Source organism: Bubalus bubalis, chromosome 6 (genome assembly GCF_019923935.1).
Source record: "Bubalus bubalis isolate 160015118507 breed Murrah chromosome 6, NDDB_SH_1, whole genome shotgun sequence".
In the NCBI taxonomy this organism is placed as follows: domain Eukaryota; kingdom Metazoa; phylum Chordata; class Mammalia; order Artiodactyla; family Bovidae; genus Bubalus; species Bubalus bubalis.
The window spans coordinates 18,940,328-18,958,033 of NC_059162.1; the positions used below are offsets into that span (position 1 = coordinate 18,940,328).

A 17,706-nucleotide genomic window follows, 5' to 3' on the forward strand; every position below is an offset into this window, starting at 1 on the left:
GGCTGCCGTCTATGAGGTCGCACAGAGTCGGACACGACTGAAGCGACTTAGCAGCAGCAGCAGCAAGAGATGGGGAAAAGACCAGCGAATCCTCACCAGCAGCGCTTAGGTGCCGGGGCTGGGGGGCTGAGCCATAGTCGCGGACCCGCACTTCTGGCCTCCTCGCCCTCCACAGGCCGCGCGGCCGCTGTTGCCGCTCTCCCCTCGGTCCAGTGGCCTTCACAAGTCTTAACAGTTTCCCCAGAAAAGGCTCAGGCGCTGGAGGACAGCTAAAGGCTTTACCCGACGCCGCGCCCGCCTTCACGCCCCTCCCTCCCACTGCCCCTCCGAGACACGTGTCCCCTCCCACCGGCACGCCAGGCCCCGCCCTCACTGCGCCTCAGTTAAAGAGGAAGAGCAGGCCTGTGGGTAACTGCGTGTGAGTCAGCTTTTATCTCAGCTGGCGCGAGCCAGCTCCCTTACTTCTGGGAGCCATGCTGAGGAGCTGCACCGCGGGACTTCGCTCGCTCTGGGCCCTGCGCGGCCGGCCTGAAGGCGCGCCCCGGCTATCGACGGATCTGCAACCCGCGCGGGTGAGTCCAGGTAGCCGGGCAGCGAAAATGGGCAGAAGGGCAGGACTTTCTCGTCAGGAACTAGCCTGCGATAAAGGGGTATGCTGCTGCTACTGGTGCTAAGTCGCTTCAGTCGTGTCCGACTCTGTGTGACCCCATAGACGGCAGCCCACTAGGCTCCTCTATCCCTGGGATTCTCCAGGCAAGAGTACTGGAGTGGGTTGCCATTGCCTTCTCCGGATAAGGGGTAATGTTCAGCTGTTTATCCCTTTCCTCAGCCAACTGACCTCAGAATGAAAGCTAACATTAGCTCCAAAAGGTATCAGTATTAACAAGGTCACCGGATCTTTCAGTCTTGAGAGTCAAGCCATAAGAAACTGGACAGGAGGGTGACACGGTTTTGAGGCAGTGTGCAGGATGCTTGAATCGTGTCAGCAAGTCAGAGTATACCACTACTACTAATAAAGAAGGGTTATGACTTAAGCAAGGTCACGTGCTTAAGAAAACACGTGGTAGAGTTGGAATCTGAACCTAAGCAGTCAGGCAAATAACCATTACCTTATACCCTCAGGAGGATCAGTTTCCTCACGTTTAATACTTGTTACAAGATTTACATGAGATAAGGCAAGTATGTAACAGCTGTGTCTCGCGTTAGTATTAAATAAATGTTGTTGTTGTTAAGTCGCTAAGTCCTGTCTGACTCTTGTGACCCCATGGACTATAGCCCGCCAGGCTCCTCTGGCCATGGGATTTCCCAGGCAAGAATACTGGAGTGAGTTGCCATTTCCTTCTCCAGATCTTCCTGATCCAGGGATGTCGCCTGCATCTCCTGCATTGACTTCTTTACCCCTGGGCCACCAGGGATGCCCTAAATAACTATGGCCTGTTGGAGAACTGTTTCCTCCTCTATGTACCCTTAGTACTCTCCCATTGTTTTTGTTGTTCAGTCACTGTCGTATCTGACTCTTTGGGACCCCATGGACTGTAGCACACTAGGCTTCCTTGTCCTTCACAATCTCCCTCGGTTTGCTCAGACTCATGTGCATTGAGTTGATGATGCCATCCAACCATCTTATACTCTTTTGCCCCCTCCTCCTCCTGAATCTTTCCCAGGATCAGGGTCTTTTCCAATGACTTGACTCTTGCATCAGGTGGCCAAAGTATTGGAGCTTCAGCTTCAGCATCAGTCCTTCCAATGACTATTCAGGGTTAATTTCCTTTAGTATTGACTGGTTGAATCTCCTTGCTGACCAAGAGACTCTCAATAAATAAATATTGCCTGTTCTTATATCCCTATGTTTTGATTCATTGATATATTCAATTAATATTAATCAAGCACTAACAATATGCCAGACATCAGTTTCTAATACTGTAAAGATGAATAAGAAACAACCCTTTCAGAGAGCTCAAGTCTAATTTGGGAGAAAGGAATGAAAGTGCAAAATTTTAAAATAAATGTACTAAGGGAAGTACTAAGGGTCGATAGAGGAGGGAACAACTCTGTTTTGAGCATGAACTAAAAGCTGTTGTACCTTGTTTTTATTTATTTATTTTTCAACTTAGGCATTTAGGCATTAATATCATAAGTCATTCCCATGTTACAATTTAAAAACACCAATACTAAGAGAACAGAGCACTGGATTCAGATAAATTATCTTTTAGTTATCTTTAAGTTATCTTTAAGCACTTGAAAACTTTAAAAACAGGTGCAGGTGGCGGAGAGGAGACTCAGCAGGCTTCCTGAAAGGACAAAGACAAGAACAATATCATTTCACTTTAGTATAGCAATCCAAGATTTCTTTATCTACTAGAAAAAATAAGATTTTCTTTCTTATCATTTTCTACTCTGCAATTAATACAAATATTTGCCGCCTCTCGCCAGCTATATCTAAGGAATATCTAAAAATAATAGTTTATAAGGATACTGACTTAATTCTAGATAATTAAATTAAATTGTACTGCTTAAATTGCCCTCTCTGAAGGAGATCAGTTAGGTGAAAATAATCATTTTAGGCCCTTATAGGACACGCACAAATGGATTCCATTCATGATAGTTAAAACCATTTTAACATCTCTGAAAATGTTAAGTTTAAGAATTTTGAAACAATTGCTATACAGTACTTAGTATTAAGCAGTCTACTTGAATTGAATAATGAAATAATGTTCACCTTGGAAGATTCAAGGTAACTAATAATAATTTACAATAAAATTAGCTTCCCCAATTATTTTAATATTAAAAATAATAAAGACAATTAACTTAATATTAGTTATTGCAGAGCACATGCTTCTCATTGCAGTGGCTTCTTTTGTTGTGAAGCACAGGCTGTAGTGTGTGGAGGCTTCAGTCATCGCAGCACACAGGCTCAGTAGTTGTGGCTCCCAGGCTCTAGCATGGGCTTAGTAGTTGTGATGCACTGGCTTAGTTACGTCGCAGCGTGTGGGATCTTTCTGGACCAGGGATCAAACCCATGTCCCCTGCATTGACAGGCAGATTCCTATCCACTGTACCACCAGGGAAGTCCAAGGCTGATACTTTTAATAGAAATATTAATTAGTATTGTAATGGGATTCTAATGGTATTAGCTGTAGGGAATAAGTAATAATTGATGAAATGAGGATATTTTATTGATATTTATTTCCTTGATTACTTAAATATTTCACTAGAAGTCTAAAAATTTGGGGTTGAGTATACAGAAGAGCATTAAGTATGGGCCATTTATAAGAGCAAAGACATCAAAAGAGTATTTTGAAGTTATAGGCTCATTCCCAGGCTTATGCAGAACATGCTTCTCTTTTCAACGTTGGGTTAAAAAATATCTACAAGACTGTGGTTGGGAGCCTCCAAATAGGGCTATTCAATAGTCATGTTTCCTTCTTCTGGGCCTTTTGCCTTCTGCCAGTTCTTCTCAATTTTCTAGAGACAGGAAATGATACTTCATTCCACTTATCACCATCTTAAGGCATTCAAGATTATCTTGAATAAGTGGTTCAGTTTGTACTGTTTTACTTAAATTCTTTGTTATAAGTGGAAACCTGACTTTGACAAGAAAAAGTGAAAGTCACTCAGTTGTGTCTGACTCTTTGCAACCCCATGGACTGTACAGTCCATGGAAATCTCCAGATCAGAATACTCGAATGGGTAGCCTATCCCTTCTCCAGCAGATCTTCCTGACCCAGGAATCGAACTGGGGTCTCCTGCATTGCAGGCGGATCTTTACCAGCTGAGCTACCAGGGAAGCCCATAACAAGGATGTCAGCCATAAATGGCTAGCGATTAGGTTCACCATATTTTAACCACCAGACTGTGTGCTGTGTGCTTAGTCACTCAGTTGTGTCCGACTATTTGTGACCCCATGGACTGTAACCCGCCAGGCTCCTCTGTCCCTGGAATTCTCTAGGCAAGAATACTGGAGTGGGTTGCCATGCCCTTCCCCAGGGAATCTTCCCAACCCAGGGATCCAACCCAGGCCTCCAGCATTGCAGGTGGATTCTTTACTGTTTGAGCCACCAGGGAAGCCTGATCCTCTGCTCTCACAGTCAGAGTGTCCTGGTTGAGGAGATGTGTAACTTGCTTGGCATCAAGTTGCAGACATTCATCAGTTTTATACAGTTCAATAAAATGCTGATGAATAAAGTCATCTGCTGTTGCTCTCAATTCAGGACAGTCTAGACACTCTGCTAGCACACTTAAACTGAGACAGTTTGAAGCATCAGCTTGTTCTTTCAAAAAATCAATACACAAACTTCCCTGGGGTCCAATGGTTAAGAATCTGCCTGCTAATGCAGGGGACATGGGTTTGATCCCTGCTCAGGGATGATTCCACATGCCGTGGGTGGAATCATGGTAAAATGGTAAAATGCCCATGCTCTGGAGTCTGCAAGCTACAAGTTCTGAACCCACATGCCACAACTATTGAAGCCCAAGCACCCTGGAGCCCATGCTGTGCAACAAGAGAAGCCATCGCAATGAGAAGCCCTGCTTACCTCAACTAAAGAGTATCCCCCACTAGCTGCAACTAGAGAAAGCTCACATGTAGCAACAAAGACCCAGCACAGCCAAGAAAAGAAATCAAATTTTCTTTACAGGTTCAGTCTGGTACTAGTTCGCTGCATCTAACAAAGACTGAACATTGTTGCTATTCACAGAAATTCTCATGATATAAGCAAATTCCACAAGTTATTTGATAATGTCAGGTGCAGCAGCTTTGAGTTCTATTTCAAAGGTCTTTGATTCAAGCATGTGAGTTGTGAGCATAAAGTTTAAAAAAATGACTGGCTGCACCAGGGACAACATGTTGAGGTACCTTTCATTCCTGGACCATAAGAATCACATCACACAATGTTTTCTTTGTATTTATGTAGCTTGTCAACAAGGTTCTGCAGTCAGTTTCTCTCAGCATGATTGCAAGTTGACCGTGGGTATAAATCCCTGGGTAGACTGTAGATTCAACTATAGTTGAGTAGTGAATTTAAATCACTATTTCTGAATGTTATTCATGATACTGATGAAGCCAGCCAATTTGGCAAATTTCTTCTCACTGGGGCCTCTGTTTACCAAATACTGAGGCTGAGAGAGTGCTGCTGCAGTGCCCTGCTCCCCAACGGGCAAGCAGGCCAATGTGGTAGGACATGGCCCAACCACCCCCTCAAGCTCTCCAGAGACAACAACACGAGCTTTACGGCATTTCCCTTAGAACCAGAGCCCAGCCAACTTACTTTTAAAGAATAAAGAGTGCAGATCCGTTATTAATCCTGTGTCATCACTAACTCAGTGGACATGAACTTGAGCAAACTCTGGGAGATGGTGGAGGACAGAGGAGCCTGGCATGCTGCAGTCCATGAGGTCATACAGTCAGACATGACTTAGGGACTGAACCATACCACCATCTTACACACTGGAAAAGAAAAATGTCCTGTGCTAATCTCACAACAAAGATAGATTCATTTCTTTATATGTTGGTGTCTGGTAGTCTATGTTGAGAATATTTAACAATATTTATGGGCTTCGTAACAGTAGTATTTACAGGCTTTACAAATCATGCCTCTTTTGGTTCAGTAACTTAATCTTAAAAGGAGATACATCAAAAAGTTGTAACTTAAGCCCCGCTTGAAACACACATAATCAAACATCTAGCAAGACCTTTCCCCTATTCAGGGCAACAAAAAGTAGTGATTATCCCTAACATTTATCCCTCATGCACAGAGTCTGTGCTGTGAATTTATAGGTGCCTTTGCTTCTAAGTATCACTTAGTTCTCATCTCCTTGAACTGAAACTTTCATTATTTTTATTTCTCACAATATCATAGTGTTCATCTGTGGTCCCAAACTCAACATTCCCCAAACTAAAATTAATGGTTCCATTCCTACTTTCCACCTCCTGACATTCACACAAACATTAACAAAAACCTCCTCTTTCTTTTCCTTCTGTCCACTCCAGTCTTCAAACCACAAGTCAGGAATTATCCAATTCTGACCAACCTAGATAGCATATTCAAAAGCAGAGACATTACTTTGCCAACAAAGGTTCGTCTAGTCAAGGCTGTGGTTTTTCCTGTGGTCATGTATGGATGCGAGAGTTGGACTGTGAAGAAGGCTGAGCGCCGAAGAATTGATGCTTTTGAACTGTGGTGTTGGAGAAGACTCTTGAGAGTCCCTTGGACTGCAAGGAGATCCAACCAGTCCATTCTGAAGGAGATCAGCCCTGGGATTTCTTTGGAAGGAATGATGCTAAAGCTGAAACTCCAGTACTTTGGCTACCTGATGCAAAGAGTTGACTCATTGGAAAAGACTCTGATGCTGGGAGGGATTGGGGGCAGGAGGAGAAGGGGACGACAGAGGATGAGATGGCTGGATGGCATCACTGACTCGATGGACCTGAGTTTGAGTGAACTCCGGGAGTTGGTGATGGACAGGGAGGCCTGGCGTGCTGCGATTCATGGGGTCGCAAAGAGTCAGACACGACTGAGCGACTGATCTGACTGACTGATTTCTACTTTCTCTTCTCCCATGATCAGTCAGTCTCTACAACCCTTGGTCCCGATATCCCAGATATCTCTTAAATCTTTTTCATTCCTTTCTACCTAGTTCATCTTCTGACCATATTTCTCCTGAATCTCTGCAACAGTCTTTTAACTGGTTTCCTTACCATTGCTTCTCACCTTACAATTTATCCTTTACATCAGAGGGAGCTTTCTAAAACCTCAGTTCATGCTACTGCTTTGCTTAAAACTCCCTAAGGCACTCCATAATGGAAAAAAAGTACTTTGCTACTCAATTGGCTTGTATTCTTCATGATTCTTTACAGACTTCTTTTCTTTAAATAGCTTCATCCTAGGCAATAACACTTACGAAATCAGTGTGATGCACTATTTATGTCCTTTTATAATATTCATTTTAAAATACACACGTTATTGTTGTATTGTTGTACCTAAAATCGTCTTTCCTATTGACCTTTTGAAACATTAACCTAGAAGATGAAATCTAAGCTTTCATTAAAGCCAAAGAGCCACTATAGTGTCACCCCTCTTCTGTTTTGCTATCCCCATCTTGCTGCTGTTCTCTTTGTACCTTTCAGCCATAAAGACTGAAATCCTAGCATTTCCCCATATTTCTCTGCCTTTGCTTGGAGCAGCCTGCCTGTTGTTTCTTTAGTGAACTTTTCATCCTTTAGAAACCACCTATATCAGTTCTCATCTTTTTGAAGTTTTACCTAAAAGTCACTTCTTCTGCATCTGTATCTACTTCTGTTGTAGCATTTTTCACACTCAAGGCTACAAGCACTTGAGGACCGGGTCTAAGTCTTCTTTCTTTATGTTACCTGTACCTGGCCCAGAACCAGAACATATAGTAGGACTCAAAAAATTTGTTGCAGGACTTCCCTGGCAGTCCAGTGGCTAAGATTCCACACTTCCACTGCAGGGGACGTAGGTTCCATCCCTGGTTGGGGAACTAAGATCCCACATGCCATACAGTGTGGCCCTAAAAGAGGGGGGAGAAAAGTTTGTTACATTCATCTGAATCCCCTCAGACTTCAAAGTTAAAATCAGACAGGAGAAACTCCTAAACTCATTCTATGAGGCCACTATCACCCTGACACCAAAATCAGACAAAGATGCTACAAAAAAAGAAAATTACAGGCTAATATCACCAATGAACTTTGATACAAAAATTCTAAACAGAATTGAACAACACATTTAAAAGATCATACATCATGGTCAAGTGGGCTTTATTCCAGGGATGCAAGGATTCTTCAGTATATACAAATCAATGTGATATACCATATTAATGAAAGATAAAAACCATATGATCATCTCAACAGATGCAGAGAAAGCTTTTGATAAAATTGAACACCCATTTATCATAAAAAACTATTCTCCAGAAAGTAGGCATGGAAGGAAAATATTCAACATAATAAAAGCCATATACAACAAACCCAGAGCAAACACTTTTCTCAACAGTGAAACCTGAAAACGTTTCCTCTAAAATCAGGAACAAGACAAGGGTGCCCACTCTTGCCACTATTATTCAGTGTAGTTTGGGAAGTTCTGGCTGCTTCTCAATCAGAGAAGAAAAAGAAATAAAAGAAATAAAACTCTTACTGTTTGCTGATGAAATGAGACTATACATAGAAAGCCATAGGGATGCCACCAGAAAATTACTAGAGCTAATCAATGAATACAGTAATATCGCAGGATATAAAATTAACACACAGAACTCCCTTGCATTCCTATACACTAACAATGAAAAATCAGAAAGATAAATTAAGGAAACAATCCTATTCACCATTGCAACTAAAAGAATAAAATACCTAGGAAAGTCTACCTAAAGAGACAAAAGACCAGTATGCAGAAAACTATCAAACAGTGATGAAAAAAAATCAAAGGTGACACAAACAGATGGAGAGATATATCATGTTCTTGGATTGGAAGAGTCAATATTGTGAAAATGACTATGCTACCTGAAGCAATCTATAAATTCAATGCAATTCTATCAAACTACCAATGATATTTTTCACAGAACTAGAACAAATAATTTCACAATTTGTATGGAAACACAAAAGACCCTGAATAGCCAAAGTAATCCTGAGACTGAAGGATGAAACTGGAGGAGTCAACCTTCCTGACTTCAAACTATACAACAAAGCTACAGTCATCAGGACAGTATGGCATTGGAACAAAAACAAATATAGACCAATGGAACAAGATAGAAAGCCCAGAGATGAATCCACTCACCTATAGGTACCTTATCTTTGACAAAGGAGGCAAGAATATACAATTGATATTATACATATTTCAATGCCATTCTCCCAAATCATCCCACCCTCTCCCTCTCCCACAGAGTCCAAAAGACTGTTCTATACATCAGTGTCTCTTTTGCTGTCTTGTATACAAGGTTATTGTTACCATCTTTCTAAATTCATATATATGCGTTAGTATACTGTATTGGTGTTTTTCTTTCTGGCTTACTCCACTCTGTATAATAGGCTCTAGTTTCATCCACCTCATTAGAACTGATTCAAATGTATTCTTTTTAATGGCTGAGTAATACTCCATTGTGTATATGTACCACTGCTTTCTTATCCATTCATCTGCTGATGGACATCTAGGTTGCTTCCATGTCCTGGCTATTATAAACAGTGCTGCGATGAACATTGGGGTACATGTGTCTCTTTCCCTTCTGGTTTCCTCAGTGTGTATGCCCCAGTTCAGGTTCGATGCACGATACTGGATGCTTGGGGCTGATGCACTGGGACGATCCAGAGGGATGGTATGGGGAGGGAGGAGGGAGGAGGGTTCAGGATGGGGAACACATATATACCTGTGACAGATTCATTTTGATATATGGCAAAACCAATACAATATTGTAAAGTTAAATAAAATAAAATTTAAAAAAAAGTCAATAAACAGAATCAAGTCCAAAAAAAAAGAATATACAATTAAGAAAAGACAATATCTTCAATAAGTGGTGCTGGGAAAACTGGACAGCTACATGTAAAACACTGAAATTAAAATACTTCCTAACACCATACACAAAAATAAATTCAAAAGGAATTAAAGACCTATACATAAGACTAAAAACTATAAAACTCTTAGAGGAAAACATAGGCAGAACACTCTCTGACACAAATCACAGTAAGATCCTCTATGACCCACCTCCTAGAGTAATGGAAATAAAAACAAAAATAAATAAATAGGACCTACTTAAAAGCTTTTGCACAGTGAGGGAAACTATTAACAAGGTGAAGAGACAGCCCTCAGAATGGAAGAAAACAATGGCAAATGAAACAACTGACAAAGGATTAATCTCTAAAATATATCAACAGCTTTTGCAGCTCCATACCAGAAAAACAAACAATCCAATCAAAAAGTGGGCAGAAGACGTGAAGAGATATTTTTCCAAAGAAGACATACAGATGGCTAATAAACACGTGAAAAGATGCTCAACATTGCTCATCATTAGAGAAAGGCAAATCAAAATTACAATGAGGTATCACCTTTCACCGGTCAGAATGGCCATCAAAAAAATCTACAAACAGTAAATGCTAGAGGGGGTGTAGAGAAAAGGAACCCTCTTGCACTGTTGATGGAATGTGAATTGATACAGACACTATGGAGAACAGTATGGAGGTTCCCTAAAAACCTAGGAATAAAACTACCATATGACCCAGCAATCAGGCATATACCCTGAAGGAAACCATAACTGAAAAAGACACATGTACCCTAATGTTCACTGCAGCACCATTTACAATATCAGGACATGGAAGCAACCTTGGTGTCCATCAACAGATGAATGGATAAAGAAGCTGTGGTACATGTAACAATGGAATATTACTTAGCTATAAAAAGGAATGTATTTGAGTCAGTTCTAATGAGGTAGATGAACCTAGAGCCTATTTTACAGAGTGAAGTAAGTCAGAAAGAGAAAAACAAATATGTAATAACATATATAGATGGAATCTAGAAAGATGGTACTGATGAACCTACTTGCAGGGCACCCAAGGAGACACAGACATAAAGAACAAACTTGTGAACACAGTAGAGAAAGGAGAGGATGAGACGAATTGAGAATAACATTGCAACATATACATTATCATATGTAAAATAGATAGTGAGACTTTGCTATAAGATTCATGGAGCTCAAATCCATGCTCTGTGACAACCTAGAGGGATGGGATGGGGTGGGAGGTGGAAGGGAGGTTCAAGAGAGAGGGAACATATGTATACCTATGGCTGATTCATGTTGATCTGTGGCAGAAACCAACACAATATTATAAAGTAATTACCCTCCAATTAAAAATAAATATTTTTAAAAGTCAGGTGGGAGAGCCCAGGATCAAGGAAGTCATTCTAATTCCTAGAAGTCTTCTATTATCTCTATCGCATTGGTCCATAAAAGGATGCTAGAACTGATCAAACCTAGAGTTTCTTATTTTTATTTCTTATTTCTTATAAACCCAAATTCACAACTCCAAAGCTTACACATCCTATACTATCTCTCAATTGACAAGTATTGGTCAATATACACTAATTATGACTAATTGTGTCTGTTATGTTAGTTCCAGAATTTACGTACTTTAAAAACTACACAATTGGAACTAAATTCTAAGGAAATAATCCAAAGTAGAGAAAATACCATATTCATAATGTTCCAATGGTCCTTTTCATTTAAAGCAGCAAAAGATTGGAAACAATTTACATGTTCAATTTAAATGGTTGAGTAAAGTATAGTATATCATTTTAAAGGACTATTTTTCTGCTCTTGAAAATGGTGATAACAGATTAAGGACATGAGAAAGTCAACACTAAAGAATTTTAAGTGATGAGGTAAAAGGAAAAATTATATTTCTTACTGAGATTACAAGTATACTAAGAAAAGTTACAAAAATTTGGAGGAAATATATCAAAATTTTACCATTAGTTATATTAATATGAAGAGATAATACATGGGTTAAGGTTTTTTTTGTTTTTCTTTTCTTTCCTTACCAAAATTTTTGAGCTGAAAATCTGAAGAGACAAGCCAATCCAAACCATAGAAAAAAAAAAAAAACAAAGGTACAAGTATTGGGCTAGGGAGTGGAGTAGTCTCAGTCTTACTCATATTTCCCCTCATGAAGTCAAGACTTTTTTATAGCTAGAAAGTTTTTAGTTCCATAGAGTTCTTAAGACAGGCTCCCTAAATTCTTCCCATTTGATCAGGACCCGACCCTGAGGTCAGCAGAAGCCTATTTGGCTGGTTATTCCATCACAGTAAGTGTACCTCCCTGTATGCTGGGTGTAGTCCGAGTGTTGTAGGTACTTTGAATCTGAATGACTTGATAAGGGTGACTGGAAGTAGAATACTACAGAGGTGATAGCTTCTGCAGTCTTAATGTTCTAGGACTTCTGCACAAGTCACAATAGCTGATTTTCCTTTGTGGTGCCTGTGGACATTTGCTTTGTTCAGCTCCTTTGTAGGCGACACTTTGTCCCTCATCCTGCAGGGCCCCTGCACCTTTCCACCTGCTGCGTGGGCACTGGTGTGGTAGCAGTGCTGAATGCTACAGGGAAATGGCACTGGTGGAAGCTGTGGTTATTGTGACGCCAAGAACTTTTCTCCTCCAGCCTCCTCCTCCTCTTTCTTTGTGTTGTCTTTCTGTTCTCTTTCTGAAAGAACATTTAGCTCTTTCACCGACTTTGTTGCATAGTTCAGAAACCTGGATTAGCTCTGATATTTTTCCTCTTCACTCACCCTCCTTTATCCAAACAGTCACCAGTTCTGCTTCATGCAAACATAATTTTTCAGCTGAGTTACTCCAGTAGCTTCCAGACAAGGCCCTCTAATTCCAATCTTGAAATCACTCTCCCTATCTTTCATATTATGACCAAATCTGATCTTGTCACTCCCTCGTTTAAAATCCCACCAAGAGCACTGCAGATGCAATTCAAACCAGTTAACTTAATGTGGAAGCGTCCCACAATCAGGCTCTTGCTCCTCCCCTTGTACTGAAACAATGCCAGACTTCCTTGAGGCCTTGTTTCTTTTATTTGTTTATTTACTTATTTGTTGACTGCACTGGTCTTCATTGCAGCACATAGTGCTTCTCTTAGTTCTAGCGCACTATTGCAGGGCTTCTCATTGCAGTCCACTATCATAGTTGCCCCTCAGCATGTGGGTTCTTAGTTCCTCAACCAGGTATCAAACCCAAGTCCCCTGCATTAGAAGGCAGACTCTTAACCACTGGACACCAGGTAAGTCCTGAGCTCTTAGTTTCATCATCTGTAAAATGGGGATATAATTAGTACATACTTCATATGGTTGTTGTAAGGCCCCTCAAAACTGTTTCATGTCTCCTTGCCTTTGCACACAATATTCCTTTGCCTACAATAATCTTTCTGTCTGGCTGATTTCTGCTTGTCTAATTGAATCTAATGAAGATTCAAGTCAAAGGACCCCCTCCCTGATTACGCAATCTGAGATGAATACCTCTCCCCTGTGCTCTGGCTTCCTGTGTGTTTCCCACTGGTAGCACCTTTTATGTATAGAAAAGTTGTCTGACCTTCATCTTTCTTTATCACCAGTTTCTGGCTCACCTGTGCTTCATTAAGATTTGAGAAAAAGAAGGGGCTCTGCAGACCTGGGCTTAATACCAACTCTGCCACTAGCTAGTTGGATGACTTTGAGCAAATCATTTATCCTCTCAATCTCCCATTTCTCCTAAGGAGGGAGGACCAGGTGATGCTAGAAATTTGTTTCCACTTCAAAATGACAGGCTTTAGGGAAGAGGAAAAGCATAAGATAGTCTTAGAAAATAGAATATGTTATGAAATAGGACGTACCTTCCCTTACTCTCCTTTTTCTCCTTTTAGAGGTTGTTTTCTACTGAGAAAGTCATTCATAAGGACTGGGCTCTCCCCAACCCCAGCTGGAGCAAGGACTTCAAACTCCTTTTTGACCAGTTTATGAAGAAATGTGAAGACGGCTCCTGGGAACGTTTGCCTTCATATAAACATAGATCTACTCAAGAGAGTGAAGACTCCAAGACCAATTTCTTTGGTAGGAACAGCTACTCTCCCATAATATCAAATATCAAATATAAAACTTAAATATCAAATATAAAATTAAGAACAGATTGAAGCACTAGTTATCACTTGAAAAAGGAAGGAGGAAAGTGCAGGGGGGTTGCTATATTCTCCAGGTTTATAGGCCAGAAATCTCAATAAATTTTGCAGATTGTGGGAGAGCATAAAGTCTATTGCCATTAATAAGACTGCCCCCACCATGGCATCATCATCAGCATTAGCAGGAAGGGCCCCAGAAAGCCTCCAGCCTCCCACATTCTCATCACCTTTCTGTCTTGAGGCTGTCATCACTAACCTTAATTTACTATTTATCCCAATATGTGGCTCTGTCCCCCTAGGAAGCTCAGAACACTCAAGTCACCCCCTCATCTCACAGACTCTAAACTCCAATGGCAGACCACCCCACCTCCAACATACACACATTGCACTTCTTGTCCTCTGTGTGTGTGTGTTTTAATTAATAGATTTTTTTTTTTAGTAGTAGTTTCAGGTCTATAGTGAAAAGAGTGGAAAGTGCAGAGTTCTCAAATATCCCTTACTTCCCTCTGCCAGGTTCCCATTTGTTAATATCTTATGATAGTAAAGTATATTTGTTATGATGATGAGACTGTATTGGTAACATGAACTTAAGTCCATAGTTTACATCAGGGCTCATTCTTTGTGTATACTTTATGAAGTTGGACAAATGTATAATGACATGTATCCTACTGAATAGTTCCACTGCCTTAATAATTCACTGTGTTCCTTCTGTTCATCTCTCCCTCCTCCCTCCAAACCCTTGGTGACCACTGATCTTTTCACTCTCTCCATGATTTTGCTTCTTCCAAAATACATACAGTATGTAGTCTTTTCAGATTGTTTTCTTTCACTTAATAATATGCATTTTTAAGGTATATTTATTTATTTTTTCCATAGTACTTACCTCCATAAGACAATGCTTTGTGTTTTTTTAACGGTTTATCTCTCACCACTAGAGTGTTTGCTTCATAAGGGCAGAGATTTTTGTATGTTTTATTCCCCACTATATCTCCAGTGCTTAGAATAGTACCTGGTACATAGTAAGTGCCTTATACATACTTGTAGGAAGAAGAGAAATAAGAAGGGAGGGAGGAAACACACACCAGGGAACCTGCTTAAGATGCTATACTTGGTTTTTTGTTTCTATTTTTTACCTAAAATCTCTGCCATTCTGGAGTAATGAGAGACAAACCACTAAGTAATGAAAACAAAGTAAGTCAGATGGCAATATATGCTGTGAAAAATGGATGCACTGTAATAACAACAAAAGAGAGTCCTCATATAGGAATTGGGAGGAACAATGTACAGCCACCTTTTCTACCCATTGCTTTTTTGTTTTTTTTTTTTTAAAAGGAGATTTATTAGCACATATAGCTCATGTATACCTGGGAGATACCCAATGGAAAGTAGTGAGTAACTCCCCTAGATGGTCTAAGCCACTGGGTTAAATACCATTTCAACTAAAGACAAAAGAAAAGGGTTGGGGATAGGAGGCAGTATGGGGAGATTACCAGGAAAAGATGTAAGTTGTTGCTTTCTCCCTTGAAAAGATTCTCTTGTGATAGAGTTTTTCATCTCTTACTGATACAGAGATGGAGATTTCCTTTATATGTAAATTTCTGAGGTTATTGATATTTCTCCCTTGCAAAAAGTTAACATCAGTTTTATAATAGAAAACAGGTTGAGAGCTTCCCTGGTGGCTCAGTTGGTAAAGAATCTGCCTCCAATGCGGGATACCTGGGTTTGATCCCTGGGTTGGAAAGATCCCTTGGAGAAGGGAACATCTACACACTCCAGTACTCTGGCCTGGAGAATATCATGGATTGTATAGTCCAGTTCAGTTCAGTTCAGTTGCTCAGTCATGTCCGACTCTTTGCGACCTCATGGGCTGCAGCATGCCAGGCCTCCCTGTCCACAACCAACTCCCGGAGTTTACCCAAACTCATGTCCATTGAGTCGGTGATGCCACCCAACCATCTCATCCTCTGTCGTCTCCTTCTCCTTCTGCCTTCAATCTTTCCCAGCATCAGGGTCATTTCAATGAGTTAGCTCTTTTCATCAGGTGGCCAAAGTACTGGAGTTTCAGCTTCAACATCAGTCCTTCCACTTCAGGACTGATTTCCTTTAGGATGGACTGGTTGGATCTCCTTGCAGTCCAAGGGACACTCAAGAGTCTTCTCCAACGCCACAATTCAAAAACATCAATTCTTCAGCGCTCAGCTTTCTTTACAGTCCATCTCTCATATGCATACATGACTAATGGAAAAACCATAAGCTTGACTAGACGGACCTTTGTTGGCAAAGTAATGTCTCTGCTTTTTAATAACGCTGTCTAGGTTGGTCATAACTTTTCTTCCAAGGAGTAAGTGTCTTTTAATTTCATGGCTGCAGTCACCATCTGCAGTGATTTTGGAGCCCCCAAAAATTAAGTCTGCCACTGTTTCCACTGTTTCTCCATCTATTTGCTATGAAGTGATGGGACCAGATGCCATGATCTTAGTTTTCTGAATGTTGAGCTTTAAGCCAACTGTTTTCACTCTCCTCTTTCACTTTCATTAAGAGACTCTTTAGTTCTTCTTCGCTTTCTGCCATAAGTGTGATGTCATCTGCATATCTGAGGTTACTGATATTTCTCCCGGCAGTCTTGATTCCAGCTTGTGCTTCATCCAGCCCAGTCTTCTTCATGATGTACTCTGCATATAAGTTAAATAAGCAGTGTGACAATATACAGCCTTGATATACTCCTTTTCCTATTTGGAACTAGTTTGTTGTTCCATGTCCAGTTCTAACTGTTGCTTCTGGACCTGCATACAGATTTCTCAGGAGGCAGGTCAGGTCTGGTATTCCCATCTCTTTCAGAATTTTCCACAGTTTATTGTGATCCACACAGTCAAAGGCTTTGGCATAGTCAATAAAGCAGAAATAGATGTTTTTCTGTAACTCTCTTGCTTTCTCAATGATCCAACAGATGTTGGCAATTTGATTTCTGGTTCCTCTGCCTTTTCTAAATCCAGCTTGAACATCTGGAAGTTCAGGGTTCACATACTGTTGAAGCCTGGCTTGGAGAATTTTGAGCATTACTTTGCTAGAATGTGAGATAAGTGCAATTGTGTAGTAGTTTGAGCATTCTTTGGCATTGCCTTTCTTTGGGATTGGAATGAAAACTGACCTTTTCCAGTCCTGTGGCCACTGCCGAGTTGTCCAAATTTGCTGGCATATTGAGTGCAGCACTTTCACAGCATCATCTTTTAGGATTTCAAAAAGCTCAGCTGGAATTCCATCACCTCCACTAGCTTTTTTCGTAGTGATACTTCCTAAGGCCCACTTCACTTTCATTCCAGGATGTCTGGCCCTAGTTGAGTGATCACACCATCGTGATTATCTGGGTTGTGAAGATCTTTTTTGTATAGTTCTGTGTATTCTTGCCACCTCTTCTTAATATCTTCTGCTTCTGTTAGGTCCATACCATTTATTTCCTTTATTGTGCTCGTTTTTGCATGCAAAGTTCCATTGGTATCTCTAATTTTCTTGAAGAGATCTCTACTCTTTCCCATTCTATTGTTTTCCTCTATTTCTTTGCATTGACCACAGAGGAAGGCTTTCTTATCTCTCCTTGCTATTCTTTGGAACTCTGCATTCAAATGGGTATACCCTTTTCAAAAGGGTATACCTTTTCTCCTTTGCCTTTCACTTCCCTTCTTTTCATAGCTATTTGTAAGGCCTCCTCAGACAACCATTTTGCCTTTTTGCATTTCTTTTCCTTGGGGATGGTCTTGATCACTGCCTCATGTACAATGTCACGAACCTCCGTCCATAGTTCTTCAGGCACTCTATCAGATCTAATCCCTTGAATCTATTTGTCACTTCCAATGACACTTATAATCATAAGGGATTTGATTTAGGTCATACCTGAATGATCTAGTGGTTTTCCCTACTTTCTTCTATTTAAGTCCAAATTTGGCAATAAGGAGCTCATAATCTGAGCCACAGTCAGCTCCTGGTCTTGTTTTTGCTGACCATATAGAGCTTCTTCATCTTTGGCTGCAAAGAATATAATCAGTCTGATTTCAGTATTGAC

General features: G+C 40.6%; 1 protein-coding gene across 1 annotated transcript in view; it reads left to right on the forward strand.

Annotated features, from left to right (window-relative positions):
• Window positions 1-377: 377 nt before the first annotated feature.
• THEM4 (thioesterase superfamily member 4) overlaps window positions 378-17,706 on the forward strand; it is a 48,955-nt gene continuing 31,626 nt past the window's right edge. Inside the window, exons 1-2 of the mRNA XM_006050802.4 lie at window positions 378-572; window positions 13,398-13,584. Coding sequence (XP_006050864.4) covers window positions 474-572; window positions 13,398-13,584 — 286 coding nt within the window. The 5' untranslated portion in view covers window positions 378-473. The remainder of the gene's footprint in view (window positions 573-13,397; window positions 13,585-17,706) is intronic.